This window comes from Euprymna scolopes, chromosome 2 (genome assembly GCF_053919585.1).
Source record: "Euprymna scolopes isolate OS-2025 chromosome 2, ASM5391958v1, whole genome shotgun sequence".
Lineage (NCBI taxonomy): Eukaryota > Metazoa > Mollusca > Cephalopoda > Sepiida > Sepiolidae > Euprymna > Euprymna scolopes.
This window is the reverse complement of record NC_136483.1, coordinates 123,882,343-123,909,665: the sequence shown is the minus strand read 5'-3', so window position 1 is coordinate 123,909,665 and position 27,323 is coordinate 123,882,343. Positions and strand designations below refer to the sequence as shown.

The 27,323-nt window shown below is 30.7% G+C and overlaps 1 protein-coding gene across 9 annotated transcripts in view; it reads left to right on the top strand.

Moving 5' to 3' along the window:
• Positions 1 to 27,323, top strand: part of LOC145295919 (sodium- and chloride-dependent GABA transporter ine-like) — a 916,364-nt gene that overhangs the window by 816,757 nt on the left and 72,284 nt on the right. The window contains exon 14 of one of the 9 annotated variants that reach the window (XM_080141801.1): positions 24,661 to 24,754. The exons of the other annotated variants lie outside the window; for them this stretch is intronic. Coding sequence (XP_079997927.1) covers positions 24,661 to 24,678 — 18 coding nt within the window. The 3' untranslated portion in view covers positions 24,679 to 24,754. Of the gene's footprint in view, positions 1 to 24,660; positions 24,755 to 27,323 lie in introns of those variants that run through there. 9 annotated transcript variants of the gene reach the window in all.

The following is a 27,323-nucleotide window of genomic DNA, read 5'->3' as shown; positions in this document are numbered from 1 at the left end:
AAAATTATTTGTCAAAAAGAAAATTCACAAAGAAAATGTTTTCACAAAGTGATGCAAACATTATTTGTCAAAAAAGAAAATTCACAAAGAAAATGTTTTCACAAAGTGATGCAAAAATTATTTGTCAAAAAGAAAATTCACAAAGAAAATGTTTTCACAAAGTGATGCAAAAATTATTTGTCAAAAAGAAAATTCACAAAGAAAATGTTTTCACAAAGTGATGCAAAAATTATTTGTCAAAAAGAAAATTCACAAAGAAAATGTTTTTACAAAGTGATGCAAAAATTATTTGTCAAAAAGAAAATTCACAAAGAAAATGTTTTCACAAAGTGATGCAAAAATTATTTGTCAAAAAGAAAATTCACAAAGAAAATGTTTTCACAAAGTGATGCAAAAATTATTTGTCAAAAAGAAAATTCACAAAGAAAATATTTTCACAAAGTGATGCAAAAATTATTTGTCAAAAAGAAAATTCACAAAGAAAATGTTTTTACAAAGTGATGCAAAAATTATTTGTTAAAAAGAAAATTCACAAAGAAAATGTTTTCACAAAGTGATGCAAAAATTATTTGTCAAAAAGAAAATTCACAAAGAAAATGTTTTCAAAAAGTAATGCAAAAATTATTTGTCAAAAAGAAAATTCACAAAGAAAATGTTTTCAAAAAGTAATGCAAAAATTATTTGTCAAAAAGAAAATTCACAAAGAAAATGTTTTCACAAAGTTATGCAAAAATTATTTGTCAAAAAGAAAATTCACAAAGAAAATGTTTTCACAAAGTGATGCAAACATTATTTGTCAAAAAAGAAAATTCACAAAGAAAATGTTTTCACAAAGTGATGCAAAAATTATTTGTCAAAAAGAAAATTCACAAAGAAAATGTTTTCACAAAGTGATGCAAAAATTATTTGTCAAAAAGAAAATTCACAAAGAAAATGTTTTCACAAAGTGATGCAAAAATTATTTGTCAAAAAGAAAATTCACAAAGAAAATGTTTTTACAAAGTGATGCAAAAATTATTTGTCAAAAAGAAAATTCACAAAGAAAATGTTTTCACAAAGTGATGCAAAAATTATTTGTCAAAAAGAAAATTCACAAAGAAAATGTTTTCACAAAGTGATGCAAAAATTATTTGTCAAAAAGAAAATTCACAAAGAAAATGTTTTCACAAAGTAATGCAAAAATTATTTGTCAAAAAGAAAATTCACAAAGAAAATGTTTTCACAAAGTGATGCAAAAATTATTTGTCAAAAAGAAAATTCACAAAGAAAATGTTTTCACAAAGTGATGCAAAAATTATTTGTCAAAAAGAAAATTCACAAAGAAAATGTTTTTACAAAGTGATGCAAAAATTATTTGTCAAAAAGAAAATTCACAAAGAAAATGTTTTCACAAAGTGATGCAAAAATTATTTGTCAAAAAAAAAATTCACAAAGAAAATGTTTTCACAAAGTGATGCAAAAATTATTTGTCAAAAAGAAAATTCACAAAGAAAATGTTTTCACAAAGTGATGCAAAAATTATTTGTTAAAAAGAAAATTCACAAAGAAAATGTTTTTACAAAGTAATGCAAAAATTATTTGTCAAAAAGAAAATTCACAAAGAAAATGTTTTCACAAAGTAATGCAAAAATTATTTGTCAAAAAGAAAATTCACAAAGAAAATGTTTTCACAAAGTGATGCAAAAATTATTTGTCAAAAAGAAAATTCACAAAGAAAATGTTTTCACAAAGTAATGCAAAAATTATTTGTCAAAAAGAAAATTCACAAAGAAAATGTTTTCACAAAGTAATGCAAAAATTATTTGTCAAAAAGAAAATTCACAAAGAAAATGTTTTCACAAAGTAATGCAAAAATTATTTGTCAAAAAGAAAATTCACAAAGAAAATGTTTTCACAAAGTAATGCAAAAATTATTTGTCAAAAAGAAAATTCACAAAGAAAATGTTTTCACAAAGTGATGCAAAAATTATTTGTCAAAAAGAAAATTCACAAAGAAAATGTTTTCACAAAGTAATGCAAAAATTATTTGTCAAAAAGAAAATTCACAAAGAAAATGTTTTCACAAAGTAATGCAAAAATTATTTGTCAAAAAGAAAATTCACAAAGAAAATGTTTTCACAAAGTGATGCAAACATTATTTGTCAAAAAGAAAATTCACAAAGAAAATGTTTTTACAAAGTGATGCAAAAATTATTTGTTAAAAAGAAAATTCACAAAGAAAATGTTTTCACAAAGTGATGCAAAAATTATTTGTCAAAAAGAAAATTCACAAAGAAAATGTTTTCAAAAAGTAATGCAAAAATTATTTGTCGAAAAGAAAATTCACAAAGAAAATGTTTTTACAAAGTGATGCAAAAATTGTTTGTCAAAAAGAAAATTCACAAAGAAAATGTTTTTACAAAGTGATGCAAAAATTATTTGTCAAAAAGAAAATTCACAAAGAAAATGTTTTCACAAAGTGATGCAAAAATTATTTGTCAAAAAGAAAATTCACAAAGAAAATGTTTTCACAAAGTGATGCAAAAATTATTTGTCAAAAAGAAAATTCACAAAGAAAATGTTTTCACAAAGTGATGCAAAAATTATTTGTCAAAAAGAAAATTCACAAAGAAAATGTTTTCACAAAGTGATGCAAAAATTATTTGTCAAAAAGAAAATTCACAAAGAAAATGTTTTCACAAAGTGATGCAAAAATTATTTGTCAAAAAGAAAATTCACAAAGAAAATGTTTTCACAAAGTGATGCAAAAATTATTTGTCAAAAAGGAAATTCACAAAGAAAATGTTTTCACAAAGTGATGCAAAAATTATTTGTCAAAAAGAAAATTCACAAAGAAAATGTTTTTACAAAGTGATGCAAAAATTATTTGTCAAAAAGAAAATTCACAAAGAAAATGTTTTCACAAAGTGATGCAAAAATTATTTGTCAAAAAGAAAATTCACAAAGAAAATGTTTTTACAAAGTGATGCAAAAATTATTTGTCAAAAAGAAAATTCACAAAGAAAATGTTTTCACAAAGTGATGCAAAAATTATTTGTCAAAAAGAAAATTCACAAAGAAAATGTTTTCACAAAGTGATGCAAAAATTATTTGTCAAAAAGAAAATTCACAAAGAAAATGTTTTCACAAAGTGATGCAAAAATTATTTGTCAAAAAGAAAATTCACAAAGAAAATGTTTTTACAAAGTGATGCAAAAATTATTTGTCAAAAAGAAAATTCACAAAGAAAATGTTTTCACAAAGTAATGCAAAAATTATTTGTGAAAAAGAAAATTCACAAAGAAAATGTTTTTACAAAGTGATGCAAAAATTATTTGTCAAAAAGAAAATTCACAAAGAAAATGTTTTCACAAAGTGATGCAAAAATTATTTGTCAAAAAGAAAATTCACAAAGAAAATGTTTTCACAAAGTAATGCAAAAATTATTTGTCAAAAAGAAAATTCACAAAGAAAATGTTTTCACAAAGTGATGCAAAAATTATTTGTCAAAAAGAAAATTCACAAAGAAAATGTTTTCACAAAGTGATGCAAAAATTATTTGTCAAAAAGAAAATTCACAAAGAAAATGTTTTCACAAAGTGATGCAAAAATTATTTGTCAAAAAGGAAATTCACAAAGAAAATGTTTTCACAAAGTGATGCAAAAATTATTTGTGAAAAAGAAAATTCACAAAGAAAATGTTTTTACAAAGTGATGCAAAAATTATTTGTCAAAAAGAAAATTCACAAAGAAAATGTTTTCACAAAGTGATGCAAAAATTATTTGTCAAAAAGAAAATTCACAAAGAAAATGTTTTCACAAAGTAATGCAAAAATTATTTGTCAAAAAGAAAATTCACAAAGAAAATGTTTTCACAAAGTAATGCAAAAATTATTTGTCAAAAAGAAAATTCACAAAGAAAATGTTTTCACAAAGTGATGCAAAAATTATTTGTCAAAAAGAAAATTCACAAAGAAAATGTTTTCACAAAGTGATGCAAAAATTATTTGTTAAAAAGAAAATTCACAAAGAAAATGTTTTTACAAAGTAATGCAAAAATTATTTGTCAAAAAGAAAATTCACAAAGAAAATGTTTTCACAAAGTAATGCAAAAATTATTTGTCAAAAAGAAAATTCACAAAAAAATGTTTTCACAAAGTAATGCAAAAATTATTTGTCAAAAAGAAAATTCACAAAGAAAATGTTTTCACAAAGTGATGCAAAAATTATTTGTCAAAAAGAAAATTCACAAAGAAAATGTTTTTACAAAGTGATGCAAAAATTATTTGTTAGAAAGAAAATTCACAAAGAAAATGTTTTCACAAAGTGATGCAAAAATTATTTGTCAAAAAGAAAATTCACAAAGAAAATGTTTTCAAAAAGTAATGCAAAAATTATTTGTCAAAAAGAAAATTCACAAAGAAAATGTTTTTACAAAGTGATGCAAAAATTGTTTGTCAAAAAGAAAATTCACAAAGAAAATGTTTTTACAAAGTGATGCAAAAATTATTTGTCAAAAAGAAAATTCACAAAGAAAATGTTTTCACAAAGTGATGCAAAAATTATTTGTCAAAAAGAAAATTCACAAAGAAAATGTTTTCACAAAGTGATGCAAAAATTATTTGTCAAAAAGAAAATTCACAAAGAAAATGTTTTCACAAAGTGATGCAAAAATTATTTGTCAAAAAGAAAATTTACAAAGAAAATGTTTTCACAAAGTGATGCAAAAATTATTTGTCAAAAAGAAAATTCACAAAGAAAATGTTTTCACAAAGTGATGCAAAAATTATTTGTCAAAAAGAAAATTCACAAAGAAAATGTTTTCACAAAGTGATGCAAAAATTATTTGTCAAAAAGAAAATTCACAAAGAAAATATTTTCACAAAGTGATGCAAAAATTATTTGTCAAAAAGAAAATTCACAAAGAAAATGTTTTCACAAAGTAATGCAAAAATTGTTTGTCAAAAAGAAAATTCACAAAGAAAATGTTTTCAAAAAGTAATGCAAAAATTATTTGTCAAAAAGAAAATTCACAAAGAAAATGTTTTCACAAAGTGATGCAAAAATTATTTGTCAAAAAGAAAATTCACAAAGAAAATGTTTTCACAAAGTGATGCAAAAATTATTTGTCAAAAAGAAAATTCCCAAAGAAAATGTTTTTACAAAGTGATGCAAAAATTATTTGTCAAAAAGAAAATTCACAAAGAAAATGTTTTCACAAAGTGATGCAAAAATTATTTGTCAAAAAGAAAATTCACAAAGAAAATGTTTTCACAAAGTGATGCAAAAATTATTTGTTAAAAAGAAAATTCACAAAGAAAATGTTTTCACAAAGTAATGCAAAAATTATATGTCAAAAAGAAAATTCACAAAGAAAAAGTTTTCACAAGTGATGCAAAAATTATTTGTCAAAAAGAAAATTCACAAAGAAAATGTTTTCACAAAGTGATGCAAAAATTATTTGTCAAAAAGAAAATTCCCAAAGAAAATGTTTTTACAAAGTGATGCAAAAATTATTTGTCAAAAAGAAAATTCACAAAGAAAATGTTTTCACAAAGTGATGCAAAAATTATTTGTCAAAAAGAAAATTCACAAAGAAAATGTTTTCACAAAGTGATGCAAAAATTATTTGTTAAAAAGAAAATTCACAAAGAAAATGTTTTTACAAAGTAATGCAAAAATTATTTGTCAAAAAGAAAATTCACAAAGAAAATGTTTTCACAAGGTGATGCAAAAATTATTTGTTAAAAAGAAAATTCACAAAGAAAATGTTTTTACAAAGTAATGCAAAAATTATTTGTCAAAAAGAAAATTCACAAAGAAAATGTTTTCACAAAGTGATGCAAAAATTATTTGTCAAAAAGAAAATTCACAAAGAAAATGTTTTTACAAAGTGATGCAAAAATTATTTGTTAAAAAGAAAATTCACAAAGAAAATGTTTTCACAAAGTGATGCAAAAATTATTTGTCAAAAAGAAAATTCACAAAGAAAATGTTTTCACAAAGTGATGCAAAAATTATTTGTCAAAAAGAAAATTCACAAAGAAAATGTTTTCACAAAGTGATGCAAAAATTATTTGTCAAAAAGAAAATTCACAAAGAAAATGTTTTCACAAAGTGATGCAAAAATTATTTGTCAAAAAGGAAATTCACAAAGAAAATGTTTTCACAAAGTGATGCAAAAATTATTTGTCAAAAAGAAAATTCACAAAGAAAATGTTTTTACAAAGTGATGCAAAAATTATTTGTCAAAAAGAAAATTCACAAAGAAAATGTTTTCACAAAGTAATGCAAAAATTATTTGTCAAAAAGAAAATTCACAAAGAAAATGTTTTCACAAAGTAATGCAAAAATTATTTGTGAAAAAGAAAATTCACAAAGAAAATGTTTTTACAAAGTGATGCAAAAATTATTTGTCAAAAAGAAAATTCACAAAGAAAATGTTTTCACAAAGTGATGCAAAAATTATTTGTCAAAAAGAAAATTCACAAAGAAAATGTTTTCACAAAGTAATGCAAAAATTATTTGTCAAAAAGAAAATTCACAAAGAAAATGTTTTCACAAAGTAATGCAAAAATTATTTGTCAAAAAGAAAATTCACAAAGAAAATGTTTTCACAAAGTAATGCAAAAATTATTTGTCAAAAAGAAAATTCACAAAGAAAATGTTTTCACAAAGTGATGCAAAAATTATTTGTCAAAAAGAAAATTCACAAAGAAAATGTTTTCACAAAGTAATGCAAAAATTATTTGTCAAAAAGAAAATTCACAAAGAAAATGTTTTCACAAAGTAATGCAAAAATTATTTGTCAAAAAGAAAATTCACAAAGAAAATGTTTTTACAAAGTGATGCAAAAATTATTTGTCAAAAAGAAAATTCACAAAGAAAATGTTTTCACAAAGTGATGCAAAAATTATTTGTTAAAAAGAAAATTTACAAAGAAAATGTTTTTACAAAGTAATGCAAAAATTATTTGTCAAAAAGAAAATTCACAAAGAAAATGTTTTCACAAAGTAATGCAAAAATTATTTGTCAAAAAGAAAATTCACAAAGAAAATGTTTTCACAAAGTAATGCAAAAATTATTTGTCAAAAAGAAAATTCACAAAGAAAATGTTTTCACAAAGTGATGCAAAAATTATTTGTCAAAAAGAAAATTCACAAAGAAAATGTTTTTACAAAGTGATGCAAAAATTATTTGTTAAAAAGAAAATTCACAAAGAAAATGTTTTCACAAAGTGATGCAAAAATTATTTGTCAAAAAGAAAATTCACAAAGAAAATGTTTTCAAAAAGTAATGCAAAAATTATTTGTCAAAAAGAAAATTCACAAAGAAAATGTTTTTACAAAGTGATGCAAAAATTATTTGTCAAAAAGAAAATTCACAAAGAAAATGTTTTCACAAAGTGATGCAAAAATTATTTGTCAAAAAGAAAATTCACAAAGAAAATGTTTTCAAAAAGTAATGCAAAAATTATTTGTCAAAAAGAAAATTCACAAAGAAAATGTTTTTACAAAGTGATGCAAAAATTATTTGTCAAAAAGAAAATTCACAAAGAAAATGTTTTCACAAAGTGATGCAAAAATTATTTGTCAAAAAGAAAATTCACAAAGAAAATGTTTTCACAAAGTGATGCAAAAATTATTTGTCAAAAAGAAAATTCACAAAGAAAATGTTTTCACAAAGTAATGCAAAAATTATTTGTCAAAAAGAAAATTCACAAAGAAAATGTTTTCACAAAGTGATGCAAAAATTATTTGTCAAAAAGAAAATTCACAAAGAAAATGTTTTCACAAAGTGATGCAAAAATTATTTGTCAAAAAGAAAATTCACAAAGAAAATGTTTTCACAAAGTAATGCAAAAATTATTTGTCAAAAAGAAAATTCACAAAGAAAATGTTTTCACAAAGTAATGCAAAAATTATTTGTCAAAAAGAAAATTCACAAAGAAAATGTTTTCACAAAGTGATGCAAAAATTATTTGTCAAAAAGAAAATTCACAAAGAAAATGTGTTCACAAAGTGATGCAAAAATTATTTGTCAAAAAGAAAATTCACAAAGAAAATGTTTTTACAAAGTGATGCAAAAATTATTTGTTAAAAAGAAAATTCACAAAGAAAATGTTTTCACAAAGTGATGCAAAAATTATTTGTCAAAAAGAAAATTCACAAAGAAAATGTTTTCAAAAAGTAATGCAAAAATTATTTGTCAAAAAGAAAATTCACAAAGAAAATGTTTTCACAAAGTTATGCAAAAATTATTTGTCAAAAAGAAAATTCACAAAGAAAATGTTTTCACAAAGTGATGCAAACATTATTTGTCAAAAAAGAAAATTCACAAAGAAAATGTTTTCACAAAGTGATGCAAAAATTATTTGTCAAAAAGAAAATTCACAAAGAAAATGTTTTCACAAAGTGATGCAAAAATTATTTGTCAAAAAGAAAATTCACAAAGAAAATGTTTTCACAAAGTGATGCAAAAATTATTTGTCAAAAAGAAAATTCACAAAGAAAATGTTTTTACAAAGTGATGCAAAAATTATTTGTCAAAAAGAAAATTCACAAAGAAAATGTTTTCACAAAGTGATGCAAAAATTATTTGTCAAAAAGAAAATTCACAAAGAAAATGTTTTCACAAAGTGATGCAAAAATTATTTGTCAAAAAGAAAATTCACAAAGAAAATGTTTTCACAAAGTAATGCAAAAATTATTTGTCAAAAAGAAAATTCACAAAGAAAATGTTTTCACAAAGTGATGCAAAAATTATTCGTCAAAAAGAAAATTCACAAAGAAAATGTTTTCACAAAGTGATGCAAAAATTATTTGTCAAAAAGAAAATTCACAAAGAAAATGTTTTTACAAAGTGATGCAAAAATTATTTGTCAAAAAGAAAATTCACAAAGAAAATGTTTTCACAAAGTGATGCAAAAATTATTTGTCAAAAAAAAAATTCACAAAGAAAATGTTTTCACAAAGTGATGCAAAAATTATTTGTCAAAAAGAAAATTCACAAAGAAAATGTTTTCACAAAGTGATGCAAAAATTATTTGTTAAAAAGAAAATTCACAAAGAAAATATTTTTACAAAGTAATGCAAAAATTATTTGTCAAAAAGAAAATACACAAAGAAAATGTTTTCACAAAGTAATGCAAAAATTATTTGTCAAAAAGAAAATTCACAAAGAAAATGTTTTCACAAAGTAATGCAAAAATTATTTGTCAAAAAGAAAATTCACAAAGAAAATGTTTTCACAAAGTGATGCAAAAATTATTTGTCAAAAAGAAAATTCACAAAGAAAATGTGTTCACAAAGTGATGCAAAAATTATTTGTCAAAAAGAAAATTCACAAAGAAAATGTTTTTACAAAGTGATGCAAAAATTATTTGTTAAAAAGAAAATTCACAAAGAAAATGTTTTCACAAAGTGATGCAAAAATTATTTGTCAAAAAGAAAATTCACAAAGAAAATGTTTTCAAAAAGTAATGCAAAAATTATTTGTCAAAAAGAAAATTCACAAAGAAAATGTTTTTACAAAGTGATGCAAAAATTATTTGTCAAAAAGAAAATTCACAAAGAAAATGTTTTCACAAAGTTATGCAAAAATTATTTGTCAAAAAGAAAATTCACAAAGAAAATGTTTTCACAAAGTGATGCAAACATTATTTGTCAAAAAAGAAAATCACAAAGAAAATGTTTTCACAAAGTGATGCAAAAATTATTTGTCAAAAAGAAAATTCACAAAGAAAATGTTTTCACAAAGTAATGCAAAAATTATTTGTCAAAAAGAAAATTCACAAAGAAAATGTTTTCACAAAGTAATGCAAAAATTATTTGTCAAAAAGAAAATTCACAAAGAAAATGTTTTCACAAAGTAATGCAAAAATTATTTGTCAAAAAGAAAATTCACAAAGAAAATGTTTTCACAAAGTGATGCAAAAATTATTTGTCAAAAAGAAAATTCACAAAGAAAATGTTTTCACAAAGTGATGCAAAAATTATTTGTCAAAAAGAAAATTCACAAAGAAAATGTTTTTACAAAGTGATGCAAAAATTATTTGTCAAAAAGAAAATTCACAAAGAAAATGTTTTTACAAAGTGATGCAAAAATTATTTGTCAAAAAGAAAATTCACAAAGAAAATGTTTTCACAAAGTAATGCAAAAATTATTTGTGAAAAAGAAAATTCACAAAGAAAATGCTTTTACAAAGTGATGCAAAAATTATTTGTCAAAAAGAAAATTCACAAAGAAAATGTTTTCACAAAGTGATGCAAAAATTATTTGTCAAAAAGAAAATTCACAAAGAAAATGTTTTCACAAAGTAATGCAAAAATTATTTGTCAAAAAGAAAATTCACAAAGAAAATGTTTTCACAAAGTAATGCAAAAATTATTTGTCAAAAAGAAAATTCACAAAGAAAATGTTTTCACAAAGTGATGCAAAAATTATTTGTCAAAAAGAAAATTCACAAAGAAAATGTTTTCACAAAGTAATGCAAAAATTATTTGTCAAAAAGAAAATTCACAAAGAAAATGTTTTCACAAAGTAATGCAAAAATTATTTGTCAAAAAGAAAATTCACAAAGAAAATGTTTTCACAAAGTGATGCAAACATTATTTGTCAAAAAGAAAATTCACAAAGAAAATGTTTTTACAAAGTGATGCAAAAATTATTTGTTAAAAAGAAAATTCACAAAGAAAATGTTTTCACAAAGTGATGCAAAAATTATTTGTCAAAAAGAAAATTCACAAAGAAAATGTTTTCAAAAAGTAATGCAAAAATTATTTGTCGAAAAGAAAATTCACAAAGAAAATGTTTTTACAAAGTGATGCAAAAATTGTTTGTCAAAAAGAAAATTCACAAAGAAAATGTTTTTACAAAGTGATGCAAAAATTATTTGTCAAAAAGAAAATTCACAAAGAAAATGTTTTCACAAAGTGATGCAAAAATTATTTGTCAAAAAGAAAATTCACAAAGAAAATGTTTTCACAAAGTGATGCAAATATTATTTGTCAAAAAGAAAATTCACAAAGAAAATGTTTTCACAAAGTGATGCAAAAATTATTTGTCAAAAAGAAAATTCACAAAGAAAATGTTTTCACAAAGTGATGCAAAAATTATTTGTCAAAAAGAAAATTCACAAAGAAAATGTTTTCACAAAGTGATGCAAAAATTATTTGTCAAAAAGAAAATTCACAAAGAAAATGTTTTCACAAAGTGATGCAAAAATTATTTGTCAAAAAGGAAATTCACAAAGAAAATGTTTTCACAAAGTGATGCAAAAATTATTTGTGAAAAAGAAAATTCACAAAGAAAATGTTTTTACAAAGTGATGCAAAAATTATTTGTCAAAAAGAAAATTCACAAAGAAAATGTTTTCACAAAGTGATGCAAAAATTATTTGTCAAAAAGAAAATTCACAAAGAAAATGTTTTTACAAAGTGATGCAAAAATTATTTGTCAAAAAGAAAATTCACAAAGAAAATGTTTTCACAAAGTGATGCAAAAATTATTTGTCAAAAAGAAAATTCACAAAGAAAATGTTTTCACAAAGTGATGCAAAAATTATTTGTCAAAAAGAAAATTCACAAAGAAAATGTTTTCACAAAGTGATGCAAAAATTATTTGTCAAAAAGAAAATTCACAAAGAAAATGTTTTTACAAAGTGATGCAAAAATTATTTGTCAAAAAGAAAATTCACAAAGAAAATGTTTTCACAAAGTAATGCAAAAATTATTTGTGAAAAAGAAAATTCACAAAGAAAATGTTTTTACAAAGTGATGCAAAAATTATTTGTCAAAAAGAAAATTCACAAAGAAAATGTTTTCACAAAGTAATGCAAAAATTATTTGTCAAAAAGAAAATTCACAAAGAAAATGTTTTCACAAAGTAATGCAAAAATTATTTGTCAAAAAGAAAATTCACAAAGAAAATGTTTTCACAAAGTGATGCAAAAATTATTTGTGAAAAAGAAAATTCACAAAGAAAATGTTTTCACAAAGTGATGCAAAAATTATTTGTCAAAAAGAAAATTCACAAAGAAAATGTTTTCACAAAGTGATGCAAAAATTATTTGTCAAAAAGGAAATTCACAAAGAAAATGTTTTCACAAAGTGATGCAAAAATTATTTGTGAAAAAGAAAATTCACAAAGAAAATGTTTTTACAAAGTGATGCAAAAATTATTTGTCAAAAAGAAAATTCACAAAGAAAATGTTTTCACAAAGTGATGCAAAAATTATTTGTCAAAAAGAAAATTCACAAAGAAAATGTTTTCACAAAGTAATGCAAAAATTATTTGTCAAAAAGAAAATTCACAAAGAAAATGTTTTCACAAAGTAATGCAAAAATTATTTGTCAAAAAGAAAATTCACAAAGAAAATGTTTTCACAAAGTGATGCAAAAATTATTTGTCAAAAAGAAAATTCACAAAGAAAATGTTTTCACAAAGTGATGCAAAAATTATTTGTTAAAAAGAAAATTCACAAAGAAAATGTTTTTACAAAGTAATGCAAAAATTATTTGTCAAAAAGAAAATTCACAAAGAAAATGTTTTCACAAAGTAATGCAAAAATTATTTGTCAAAAAGAAAATTCACAAAGAAAATGTTTTCACAAAGTAATGCAAAAATTATTTGTCAAAAAGAAAATTCACAAAGAAAATGTTTTCACAAAGTGATGCAAAAATTATTTGTCAAAAAGAAAATTCACAAAGAAAATGTTTTTACAAAGTGATGCAAAAATTATTTGTTAGAAAGAAAATTCACAAAGAAAATGTTTTCACAAAGTGATGCAAAAATTATTTGTCAAAAAGAAAATTCACAAAGAAAATGTTTTCAAAAAGTAATGCAAAAATTATTTGTCAAAAAGAAAATTCACAAAGAAAATGTTTTTACAAAGTGATGCAAAAATTGTTTGTCAAAAAGAAAATTCACAAAGAAAATGTTTTTACAAAGTGATGCAAAAATTATTTGTCAAAAAGAAAATTCACAAAGAAAATGTTTTCACAAAGTGATGCAAAAATTATTTGTCAAAAAGAAAATTCACAAAGAAAATGTTTTCACAAAGTGATGCAAAAATTATTTGTCAAAAAGAAAATTCACAAAGAAAATGTTTTCACAAAGTGATGCAAAAATTATTTGTCAAAAAGAAAATTTACAAAGAAAATGTTTTCACAAAGTGATGCAAAAATTATTTGTCAAAAAGAAAATTCACAAAGAAAATGTTTTCACAAAGTGATGCAAAAATTATTTGTCAAAAAGAAAATTCACAAAGAAAATGTTTTCACAAAGTGATGCAAAAATTATTTGTCAAAAAGGAAATTCACAAAGAAAATGTTTTCACAAAGTGATGCAAAAATTATTTGTCAAAAAGAAAATTCACAAAGAAAATGTTTTTACAAAGTGATGCAAAAATTATTTGTCAAAAAGAAAATTCACAAAGAAAATGTTTTCACAAAGTGATGCAAAAATTATTTGTCAAAAAGAAAATTCACAAAGAAAATGTTTTCACAAAGTGATGCAAAAATTATTTGTCAAAAAGAAAATTCCCAAAGAAAATGTTTTTACAAAGTGATGCAAAAATTATTTGTCAAAAAGAAAATTCACAAAGAAAATGTTTTTACAAAGTGATGCAAAAATTATTTGTCAAAAAGAAAATTCACAAAGAAAATGTTTTCACAAAGTAATGCAAAAATTATTTGTGAAAAAGAAAATTCACAAAGAAAATGTTTTTACAAAGTGATGCAAAAATTATTTGTCAAAAAGAAAATTCACAAAGAAAATGTTTTCACAAAGTGATGCAAAAATTATTTGTCAAAAAGAAAATTCACAAAGAAAATATTTTCACAAAGTGATGCAAAAATTATTTGTCAAAAAGAAAATTCACAAAGAAAATGTTTTCACAAAGTAATGCAAAAATTGTTTGTCAAAAAGAAAATTCACAAAGAAAATGTTTTCAAAAAGTAATGCAAAAATTATTTGTCAAAAAGAAAATTCACAAAGAAAATGTTTTCACAAAGTGATGCAAAAATTATTTGTCAAAAAGAAAATTCACAAAGAAAATTTTTTCACAAAGTGATGCAAAAATTATTTGTCAAAAAGAAAAGTCACAAAGAAAATGTTTTCACAAAGTGATGCAAAAATTATTTGTCAAAAAGAAAATTCACAAAGAAAATATTTTCACAAAGTGATGCAAAAATTATTTGTCAAAAAGAAAATTCACAAAGAAAATGTTTTCACAAAGTGATGCAAAAATTATTTGTCAAAAAGAAAATTCACAAAGAAAATGTTTTCACAAAGTGATGCAAAAATTATTTGTTAAAAAGAAAATTCACAAAGAAAATGTTTTCAAAAAGTTACTTTTTAAAAGTTTTTTTTTATTTCAGTAAAAGTATTAGTTACGCATTAGTAGGTTAAAGTGTCATTACAAACAAAATGGATGCACTTTAACGTCTTGCCCAGTATATTTTGTTTTTCAATATATAGAAATTTATATACACACAGGCCTGTGAAAAATTATTTAAAGTCGACAAGTTTTGAAGCAAAACGCTTTAACTTTATTCTTGTTGCGGGTTTCGTGAATACATCCGTGATATTTTGTTCTGATGATATGTAATTCAAAATAAGAGATTCCCTTTTCACCTCGTTTTTTATGGGTATCAAGAAAACCCATCACACAGAATATAATGGGGTATGATCTATATGCTTAGATCTTTGGTGGATTATTGTGTTATCTGTGCTAAGACTATACTGGCTTGATTATCACAATTAATTACTATGGGACTTTTAGTTAATCCTGGCTCTAAAATAGTCTTTAGGATATTTTAAAAGTAGAGTGCTTCCTGGATCGTGTGTGTGATCGCGATTAATTCTGCTTCACATGTAGAGAAAGATACAATCTGTTGCTTTTTAGATTTCCATGAAATAATGGGCCCATTTTCTTATAGTCTGAGACAATATCCAGAAATACTTTTTCGATCTTCTAAATACTAACTTCTGTTCTTTAGTTCCTCTTAAATAACGAGGGACTTGTTTAGCTCCTTTTAAATCTTTCATTGTCGGGCTTGATAATTTTTGTGATAGTTTTGTTATTGTACAGCATATATCAGGTTTCGTCGCAGTCATTAAATATATAAGACTTCCTATGATTTCTCAGTATAATGTATCTTCTATTATTTCAGATTCTGTGTGTATATTTTTATTAATATCATTTTCGACCAGTGTAGAGCGTTTATTGCACTCTCACATTCCAAATTTTAATAGTATTTTGTCAATGTATCTCGATTGAGTCATCGTAATAAGTCCTTTCTTTTGAGTAAATTCTTTCACCCAAAAAACAGAATATTTTGCCAAGATCGGTCATTTTGAATCTTTTACTTAATTTGTTCTTGACATCGGTCAACATTATGTCACAATTTGATGCGATTAAAATATCATCGAACCATAAAACCAAAATCAGTAGTTTATTGTCTTTGTGTTTGGTATATAAACAGGGGTTTAAATTGTTGTTTAATAATATAATCATGAAATACTGTACTCCAACACTGAGCACTGCTTTAGACCGTACAATGACTTGTTAAGTCGCCACACGCTATTTCTATTTTTCATTATAAATCCCTCTGGAGGGATAATATAAATTTCACAGTCTATTGGGGCATTCAAATAAACATTTTTTACGTCTATGTGATGGATGTTTAGGTCATATTGCGATGTGATTTGCAATGAAATTCTGATTGTCGTTAGGTTTGTGGTCAGTGAAAACTTAGAAAAATATTCTATACCGTAAATCTGAGAGTATCCTTTAGCAACAAATCTAGCTGATGCTGTAGTCATTTTTGTAAAGACCCATCTTGTAGAAATAACATGTTTATCTTTTGGGAGAGATACTACGGTGTAGGTATTATTTTCGGTCAAAGCATCTATTTCCTTTTTCATGGCTATTTTCCATTCATCAAAATGTCCTGAATTAATTTCTTCGTTAAAGCTTTTTTGGCGTATTTTCCATTGAATAGCAATAGTCGATTTGATAATCTTTCATATTGTCGACCACAAAAAAATCGGGCCGTTTTCTATTTCTTTTGGAGTACATCATGGATACTCTTGCCCCGTCATCTTCATTGTCTTCATTTGTTTTAATAATTTGAGGAAATATAATTTCAGCCTCTTCATAGGATGGGGTTTCGTCTTTAAGATTAAACGTGTCTGTGAATTTGACACATCAGATTATTTTATTTTTCTCTGGAAAAAATACTAAATTGGCTGGACTGTTTTATCGTATTCAAGAAATATACCTCTATCGGTTTTAATATTTAATTTACTCTATTTATTTATTTACTCTATATATTTAATCTATATATGCGAAGCAAGTTGAACCAAATACATGCATTCGGCTTAAATTTGGTTTTCTACCGCAGAAAGCTTTATATGGGGTTTTAGATAGTGTTTTGTTAAAGCACCTGTTACGTATCCAGGCAGTCGCTATAAGTGTGTACGTCCAGAGGTTTTTGGGGAGTTTTGATTCAATGAGTAGACATCTTGCCATTTCAAAAAGTGTCTGCCATGCTCTTTCCGCAGTCCCGGTTTGGTGTGGTGATCTAGGGGCCGATTTTCATGCTTGATACGATGGTTAATTAGTAAAGGTTCAAAGTTTTTATTAGTGAATTCCGTACTGTTGTACTTCACCATAGGGAGCCATGTCGGCTAGATATTTTTAGTTGCGAGTAGGGTATCAGATTTGTTCTTTAAAAAGTAAACCAATATTAAACATGAATGGTCATCTACGAAATTCAACACATATCTATAATGTTCTCTGGCCATCGGTTCCATGGGACTGTTCAAGTCACAATGCAGAATGCACTAGTGATATGATTTTCTTGGCCTTCTTGTCTGGTATCTTGTTTTGTTTGTGGTATCTTTGATTTATTACTTCGATCAGTGATACTTATAATTATTTTTCAATTAATCTCATTCAAATAGCGACCCTTTGACCTTTATTTCTCAATTAAGAAATCCTTCCTGACTGAGGCAAAATTCTAATTCTTCCCAAAAGTCCATTAATCGCCTTAATTAATGTCTTTAATTATTTGTAACTGAACTCCCACTAAATCTGTTCAGTTTGATAAACGAAATCCTTCCAGACTGAGGTAACAAAAATTTTTTTTTTCCAGAGAAAATTAATTCAACTCTCAAAAATTAATATTTCCAATTATTCTCGTTTGAAAACATAAAAAACACAACTCTCAAAAGTTTAATTCTCAACAACGATTAATCTCACTACATGAAATACAGATTAATTCAGCCAAAATGTTTCATTCAATTCACTAAGTGATTAAAATAATATTCATTCCTCCTCCCTTCCAAACCCTTCTTCAACTAAAATCTGTCCCATTTCATATGAAAAATCTTTCCCGATTGAGGAAGAAGACAAGAGAAAAGAAAGAAAAAAACAAATAATTAATTTTTCAAAAATCAATTCAATTCTTAAATTAATATCTCTACAAACTCTGTTAGAGCAATAATCGCACTCTTTTCAATTTCCCTCTCTTCAACTATTATTATATCTATCTATATTTTTTTTTTTTTCATTTAGATTAACTCATATAAACTTGATATTTGTAATATCACAACTAGGAATGACTGCTCCATATTCCTCCCCCAAAAAGCGAAGTTGATTCAACTTATATTCCAATCAAGACGTCAACGGTTCTCTCCTCTTCTCCTTTAATTTTATATTCTATTCAATTCTATGAGCAAAATGCATTTCGCTTCACTAGAGTATTATACGTTCTCTCTCTTTCTGGCCGCAGCTCCCCTCAGTCTGTTCCTTGGGGAACAACGTTCTGCTGGTGCCTCTCATTTGCGGTGTCAACTGTTCTTTTAATACGGAGAGAGGGATTTGATTCTCTTCATCCCAAGTTCTACTCGAGCCCTCCGACAGGATTTCACTGCTCATATTCAACCCCTCCCCAGAGTCATCTCCAATGCCGACGCCCTCTGTAGTTCTTGGATCGGAAATCCGCTCAGATTGGCGCCAATTTCTGGCTGCTTGCAATTCCCGGGGGTCTGGGATCGCCGTTTTATTTCCCCGGTTTCTAAGCATCTTCATGACATCTACGTTGAGTTGAATGGACATTCCCTCTTTATCGGAGGTTTCCATTTCCTGGGATGCAACCAAGGTAGCCTTACGTGGGCGTCTCACCGATTTTTGCAGGACGTTTTACATCATATTCCAATTTTGCCAACTTCAGGTAATTTATTTTCCCAGCAACCTGGTCCCAGATTATAAAAGAAAGAAGGCCAGTCTGCTCTACTATTCGATAGTAAGGAGTCCAATCTTTATCCAGCTTCCCCTCTCGAGTTTGTACCTTATAATACACAGGGTTTCCGCCCTTAAACTCCACTTCCCTTCTATCTTTATTCACTCGAATGTTCCATTTCTTCTGCCTGGACAAATTTCTTTTGTTGCTGTTCCAACAATATTTGGTGATGTTCCTCCCCAAAATATTTCCTACGCGGTCTCAAGAGATTATCTATTGGAAGAATGGTGAAAATTCTGATGTTTCATTCATCGTGAACCTTACTGCTGCTAAGGCTCACCTTCTGGAAAGGATACTGCGGAACATCTGTTTCTGCCAGTGGAGCAAGCGGTTGATATCTACTGTGAGTCTGACATCTTACACACCTGTTTACCCATTCTACAACATCCTTGACCAGTCGCAGCCAATAATAATTTCTAAATATCAATTGATATATCTTTTCGATTCCTAAGTGTCCTGCCTTCTCATGGGCTTGATCCAGGACTTCCCTCCAGAGTCGGGCTGGTACCACCATTTTCAGTCCCATTTCTCCATCCTGGCCAGCAATATAATACAGCTGGTCATGGTGAAGGATGTATTTTTGTGTTCGACCTTTCTCCACCCGAGCTCTTAACCCTGCTAATTCCTTATCTTCTTGACCTGCTTTGATTATTTCGACCCAATGTGGGGCGACTATAGGCTCAGCTTTAGTTACATCTGTCTCACTCCAGTCTGGTCTTTCCTTTATGATGTGGGAATTAATCACTCTTACCTGGAAAGCCTTATCATCCACTCCCGGTTCCAATCTGATGGATTCGGATTCCAGCTACTCTGGAATCTGGGACAGGAGATCTGCACAGGTATTCTCCTTACCTTGCAAGTATTCAATTCGGCACTGATAGCCGGACAGTTTGAGTGCCCACTGCTGGATTTTCTTGTTCGTCCAATCTGCCTCAAATAAATATTTCAACGGTTTGTGGTCCGTTTGTACCACAAATTCAGCTCCATTCAAATAATAATTTAGCTTTTGTACTGCATATACAATCGCGAAAGCTTCTTTCTCAATCACTGGCCACCTTTGTTGGGTTTCGGATAACTTATGTGACAGGAAATATATCGGAATTTCCTCTGGTATGCCAGGCACGGGGCCTTCCTTCTCAGGGCATGGTTGGGTCAGCACCACCCCTATACACGTGTCACTCACGTCTATATACAGAACCATCAGCTTACTTAGATCTGGATACGCCAACAATGGTATAGCAGTCAACTGCTCCTTCAGGGCGTCAAAAGCCCTCTGACATTTTGGGGTCCATTTATAACGGGCATGCTTTTTTGTTAACACTATTATGGGAGTGGCCAATCGGCTAAACGCAGGTATAAATCGGTGATAATAGCCGATCATTCCAATGAACCCTCGCACTTGGCGCATGGTTTTCGGCTCAGTTAGAGACCTGATAACCTCCACCTTGTCTATGTCAGCCTAATCAATCACAAATCCCAAATACTTGGTTTCCTTCTTAAGAAACCGACACTTGGGTAGCTTTATTTTCAGTTGATGTTGGTGCAACCTTTCAAATACTTCCGTCAAATATGCAAAGTGCTCCTCAGGCGTTCGTAAAAAGATTAAAATATCATCCAAATACGCCACTGCAAACTCTTCCGACCCCCGTAAAACTATCGACATCAATTGTGAAAAGACCCCAGAGGCCAAACAGTATAACTCTTAAATTAAATAGTTCCGCATAACATGCAAACCCCGCTTTCTCTTGATCCTCCCCATTGAGGGCTACTTGCCAGTAACCTGATCTTTAGTCTAGGGTGGTAAAGCATCTTGCTTTACTCAACAAAGCCAGTATGTCATCTAAGGGTTTGGTAATGGCATTCAGTTTCTGGAAATCCACACAAAATCTGTGTCCCCGGTCTTTCTTTTCCACGATCACCACGGGGAAACTCCACGGCGAGGTGGAGTGTTCAATTATCCCCGCCTCCAACATCTCAGACATCGCTTCCTCTATAATTTTTCTTTTATGAATCGGGGTTTAGTAGGGTTTCAACCTCACAGGTGGGTGATCTCCTGTATCAATCTTCATCGTCACTGTGTTTGTACATCTCAATTCCTGATCGCTGGAAGTGATAATATCTCGATTGCGCTCTAGCAGTTTTATTACCTCCCTTTGATAATCAGGCGGGGCTACCACTTCCTCTGTTTTTATTCTGGATGATTCACGCCAATTCTGTGTCTCCTCTTTATCCCAGGTCCCTATCCTTTGAACTCTCTTAACAGGGTAGGCTGTTCCCATCTGGGTTCCACGTTTAACCTGTACCATCTTACAGGAATTATTTGTTGACAGTACAGGGAAGCTTTCAGGTCCACTCACTATAGCATCACTAATCGTCACTTCAACATCCCCGTCTTCCTCGTCTTCTAGGGAGGTTACCTGGTACCCATCAGGGCTTCCCTTCCTTTATCCCTAGATCTTTCCCGTTGCGAACACTATCATTCAGGGAAGAATTACCATATCCTCTGATGTCACAACTGGGAGGACCTTTGGCTGCTTTCGGCCACTCAGGGGGATACCCTTCCCCTTCAACCACAGGGTTGGTAGAGCAAAGGTGACCGCTGCTCCCATTTTTTCTAGCAAATCATATCCCAATATAAATTCCTCACACAAATTAGGCGCCACATAAGCTTGTAATTGCCCCCTCATCCCCTCTACCTCATAGGGGAGCCTGGTCAGTCCTTCCAGGCATAGTCGGCCCTGATCCGCCTGTGTCAATTCCAGGTCAACCATGCACAACCGTCCTTGGCCGGCCATCTTCCGATAAGCACTGGTCTTAATCGGTGTCACCAAGGCGCCTGTATCAATCAGGGCTGCCACCTTCATGCCCCCCCCCACCATCTGGCATCTAAGGTCTTGACTCTCTTTCAAGATACAGCAAACTTCCACTCGCTTTGACCTTTTTCTTCCTCCTGGGTTAACCTTAGCCAGTGGCTTCTCTCTCTGCTTCTGCATCAAGGAGTCTCCCCTTTTTCAGGAGCACTCTCTTTGTGTATGGCCTGGCTCCTGACAACGCCAGCATTTCCTTTTCAGACAGCCTCGCACCACATGACCGAACTGACTACAGGACCAGCAACTCAAGCGCCCCTTCGCCCCTCAGCTGGCCTGGCTTCCTGGTCTGTAAGGGTCATCAGGTCGTAACCTTGTTGGTCTCTTCCCTAAGCCGCTCCTGGGCAGGCAGGATGCGATATCCACTCTGACCGCCTGACCTGCTATTCTCTTGTCTGGTGGGACAGGGGGGTGGTCTTCCTTTATCCTTTCTTCTTTCTAACCGACAGTCCGCTGTGTCTGTACATCGACCAGCCATATGGCTATAGTGACCCTGTTTCTCACAGATCGGGTTACTATCTACCCCACTTCGTTCCCATCTACAGGCTGAACGAGCCATTCCTCTCCTTCTCTGATACTCATTGGGGTCCCCTCTTCCCCGGTTAGGACTACATCTCTCCGTATCATCTTCCTGTAACCGGGGACAACGAATTCGTGCCCATACCTCCGAACCAATTCAACTGCTTCCTGCAGTCCGGCCGGACCATCCTTAATAATATCGGCTCGGATATCTCTATCCCTTAAAGCCTCTTCCAATATAGCAGCCAATAACATCTGCACAGGTCCACTTTCTCTCAGCTTCTCATCAGAGGAGGCTCTTCCAGCCAAACTGGATATCCGCTCACCGAGGTCAACTATGCCGTCTCCGAGTTGCTGTCGGATTTGAATCCTCTTCCTCATTGCATCAAGGGGAGTCTTCTCTCTGGAATACTCCCCTTCTAAAGCTGCTCGCAATTGCTCCCATTTCAACTGGGGGTGATTGGTTATCTGCTGACCAATAAACCTTAATGCTGACCTTGTCGTGTGTTCATATGCTAGTAAGATCACCTCTGTGTCAGTAAGGCGATACACTGTCTTTTTTTTCAAAAGAGAATGTACCCAATCATCTAGTTCACCCGGATTCCCTCTAAACTCGGGCAATTCTAGCCCTCCCAGAAGAGCTTAAGAAACTTCTGTTGACTTCCGCCGTTCCCTGGTAATGTCTTCTTCTGACTGACCACACCCCATGACCCAATCAACTAAGGCTTCCACCCAGTATCTCAGTATCAGCTTTTCGGTCGTTATCTAAATTCTGTTCGGTGTCAACCTCTCCTCGTCATACGAGCGATTCCCTCTTGACGTCATCACTCGACATTGTTGGATATACCCTTGTGTTTTCCTTTATTATCAATGATTATTTCCCTTGCACCTTATGAAAAAATGAGCAGCAAAAAAAACATAATACCAAGTAACAATCAAATCAAGAGAGAGAGAGAAAAAATCACAGTTAATTGAACAAGTTTTCAAGAAAAAAAAATAATTAAATCAATTCAATACAATTTCATTAGTTAACGGGTTAAAAGCTATGTCCTCTCTTTTTTTTCTTCCTCCTCTTTCAACCCCTATAACAACGATCTATTTCAATCTAAACAAAAAATAAATAAACTTCCTTCCTCGTGCTTAACTGCTGCTACAAAATAAATAAGAATAAGAAATCATAACTCAATCCCAGAATCGTCTAAGCGATGACTGGACGGTAAGCGATTTGTTTCGGTTTCACCTCCTGCGACAACAACCTCCCTTTCTCTTGTAGACTACTAATGTGACTATTCGTGCTCATTATTCCGTTCGCACAGCCATTTGCACACACACATATAATCTTCCTCCCTCTCTCTCTTTTGCTATAGTGAGACTAAATTGCACAAATAATCAAGCAGAGAATTAAAAGGTTCGCTTACCGTGATTCTTCTGTGTGTCTTTCTCACTTTCTCTTCTTTGCTGTTTGTCGCACGCTTTGTGTTCAAAGAAGAGGGAAAAGAAAAAAAAAAGTTTGTTTCTCCCTTCCTCCCTCTCACTGTCTATGCGTTTCACGTTTTTCCTTTCTCTTCCTCTTCTTCTCCCAAAGTTTTTTTTTTAATGTGTCTTTCACGCGTGCATGTTTCTTTTTTCTGTCTTAAAGTTTTTTTTTCAACTGTGTGTTTTATGCGTGCATTTCTTAAAGTTTCTCTCTTTTTTTTTCTTCCTAAAATTTTTTCAATGTCTCCGAATTTTTCTTTCTTTTTTTTTTTTTTGTCTTGTTCGGGGCTTCTTTTAAAGTTTTTTTTTTTTTTCACCCGTCACCGTCTGTCCGTCTGTCTGTCGATCTTACGTCTTTTTCTTTCTGAGTTCATCGCGGAAATATTTTTTTTTCTTCCGTGGCAACCAAAACAGGGTCGTCCTGAGTCACTGGCAACAATAATTGTAGCCCAACCTCTTTTTTTTCATCACGCAAGGACCCCTGATCATCTTCCTCGGAAAAAAACTTGGCTCGTGATGTCTGGTTCCCTGAGAAGCCGGCACATCAGATTCCTGGTATGCTGAAAACGAATAGCAAAGCTCAAGAGGCAAGAAAGAAAACAGACACTTGATTTTCTATTCTACGAAGATTAAATTCACAAAAATATTTACAGTCTTTTTTACAATATATTGTTCAGTTCTTAGCATGTTTTTCAAAGTCTCAAATCTCTCCTCTCCTCGAAGACAGCACTCAGGCGGATGAATGAGGGGGGGGGGGGGCGTGATCAGTCGTTGGGAATTGCGAGATTCCTCGCAAATCTGTGCCCTTTGAAATCAATCTGGAATATGCTTAATTTCCGAGTGGGATTAGCATTATATAGTGGGATGTGTGTGTGGGGGTAGAAGTCCCCTAAGCCAATCAAATTACGCCACGCATCTGGGGAAATCCCAAAGGCGAAATTGTGGGTGTGCAATTCAGCCATTTTTTTCAGCTTTGCAATTTGAGACCAAAATCAACATTTCATTCCCATGACCTTAAAGGTTAAACCTTGTCATTTAGAATCCCTGGTACTGGGTTCTACAGGCCAACAAGTACAATCTATTATTCTAACATTCTCACATTTCCTGTTGTCTATTTTTCAAATAAAAAATATATCTCTGAATTTCAAATAATAAAGTAAAATATATTCATATATTTCAATTCAAGTCTTTGGGACACCTGCTGTCATTCAGGACTAATTAAACAATCTTAGTATCGTTACCCAGCCTTCTTCAGGTCTCTGGGAAGTCTGAACCTCTCGAAAGGTCAATTAGGTCATACTGTATTTACATTGGAAATTCTTGTGATTAGGTCGCCCACAATTATAGCAAATAATTTTTGTACTTTTCTTAGGAGAAAAATTGTTTTTGGCAAAGTTGCGGTTTTTATTCCTGGCATGTGTATAATTTAATTTTGGTGTTTTTATATGTGCATTTTTAAATTTCATGATATTTGAAGATTCGTTTTTTTTTCTGTGATCATTTTTCAGTTTCCTCATAACTTCTGAGTGCCGCCTTGAGTTGACTAAAAGTCATGGGTTTTTCTTGGTAAATGGCTTGAAATCACTTGAGGACCATGGAAATTAACAGACTGTCGCTAATAAGGTCACCAAACATTTTTAAATGATTTGCAGTCATTTCAGCTCTTATAATATAATCTATAATGGTTTCGGTTTCCATTCGTTTTAGAGAGGTCAGTTCAGTATATAAAGAAATAATTTTGGGTTTTCCTTTCGATAAATAATGCTCTCTCAATATGTTTAATGCTTTGCAGTCATCGTCCAGGGCTTCTCTCATTACCAGTGATAGACTTCGGTCATCTAAACACTGTATTAATTCTGCAAAGACAGTTGCATTCTTTTCAATGAAATCGGGGTCGTTTCTGTCTTCAGGTTGTGTTTGAAATACTTTGTGTAGCTTTTGGATTCGTAGATATCCTAAAAATTTCACTTGACACAATTCGAATTTTGATTTGGATCCATCGAAATAAAGATGCATGTTAGGTCCATAACCTCTCGAAGTGTAAACCATGTTTAGTTTCAGAACAGTTTCTGATAGTTTGTTGTTCTACACAAGTCCTGGAGGTGACTGGTTTGCAGTAGACAGTTCTCGAGTTGGAATCCATAGAGCAAAAGATTCTTCCCATGTTGAGATGAAGAAAACATATCTATTTCCAATAAAAATACAAGATTTTTAAAGAAAAATCTGACACAAGGCCAAAGAAATTGGGGAATGGGTAAAAGGTTGGTCATGACTAACTAATGCTGCCTAAGCTAACTTAGTTAGATCCTACTTTCACTCTACTCTCACCACACTTATACCGCATTTATACTACACATCCATCAGTGTATACATCCTTCTTCAATCACCAACAACTCATACTATGACTAACCTACTTAAACCCAACATAATACAATATGTAAAAGGGAGGGGGGCTGGAGGAAAATAAAGAAATTAAAAGTTATATTTACAATGAAAAGAAAGGAAACGATGATAGTATTATGAAACTGTGGCAGATACATGGATTTGCCAGTCGAAAAAGGTGATGGGGGTTCGATCACTTTATTACTAACACCTCTTACGAAAATATCACAAGGGAACCTGCATCTCTGGCAAATCACATGATCTGTCACCTACTTGGGGGTCTGACAAAAAAAGGGGGCGGGTATGAAGATAGCTAGCTAAGTTATGAACTTGAAGTGTCTAAAAATAGAATTTAAGCTAAACTATATGTTTGACTGAGAAAGAGTCAAGATCGATGTTTGTTTTTGGGACCCAAAATCCTCAAGCCTAAGGCACGTCCAAATGCCACTCAAGTCTTGCACCCTTTATGCAACAGACATGCGCAACAGACACCCACCTTTCAGCAAAGTCTGACGAAAAGAGTTTAACTCTCTCGACCCGTTCATATTAGAACCTTCAAATAAAAATGAAAGATTCGAACAAGGTCGAGAGGAGCAACGTCCTCAGCTCCATAAACCACTTTCATGCGAGTTCTCCATATCACACTTCTCATTACTAGCAAGGTCAGACATATTTGTTTTCTAAGTCGATCAGTTGTCGGGACCCAGTTGCGAACCATGAGCCCAGCAACAAACTCACTCAGCGGCACAATGATGCGACAATAGCAGAAGGCATGATTTAAAGTTTCGTCCTTGTCACCGTTTACAAATAGGCGAATTTGCCAAGCAAGCCGAGTGAAGTCTCTTACTGACCCAGAGAGCACCTCGAATTACCAGGTAGGCCAAAGATGCCTCGTCGTTAGCGAGACACTCCGACCCAGGTGCCCAAGGCCAGATCATCGAGCTACGCTGTCATCTTGTCAAAGTGAGCCCCTCAATTGTGTCCTCCCTACAAATTCCCTTACTAATACTTGATATAATGCCTTTTGGGACAACAGCAAAGTGTCAGAAATGTGTTCTTTTACCCTTAGAAGGAGCCTTACAGCTAGGCAACACTCTCGATAGAAGGAGCACTCACCTCGGAGTAATCTGTGTGCGTCCCCCACACTCAAGTGCACTCTTCTAGACGTCGGGAAGGCTTTCTGGGTGTCTTCCTTCCAGAAGCCACCCTTTCCATCAACTTGCATACACATTCGATCAAGGAAGTATAGAGGAAGTGTGTGTTGACGAATCTCCACGTTTGGCACACCTAGACCACCCTCAGAAGGATGGAGAAAACAAAGCTCATGACGGACCATATGGGCCTTTCCAAGCCATAAGAACCTAAACAGAGCCCATTGCAAATGGAGAAGTGTATCCGATGGGAGTGGAAGGATTGAAAGATGGTATGTGAAAATTGGATATAAGAAGTGTGAAACACACACTTCTGCTCTCCGCTTTAACGAAAGATTTCTACAGATCCACTAACTAGCAGCAGCATGCACAGCTTTAAGAACTTCTGACCAATTCTTCTCCAACATCAGGACCGAACCAGATGTCGACTATCTTGCAAGGCCCGTCACTCCAGCTGAAGGGCTCTTGAAGGGAGACTCCTTTCCAGGCACCAATTTGCAAGCCACAGGACTTGTCACAGTTAATTTTGGCCCTCGTATAATCTGATTTCTGCACCAACAACACTAATATCAGCATTGTCACATACATTGTTGTATCATCAGAATAAGCAGAGTACTTTACCATGGTAGAAGAGCTCA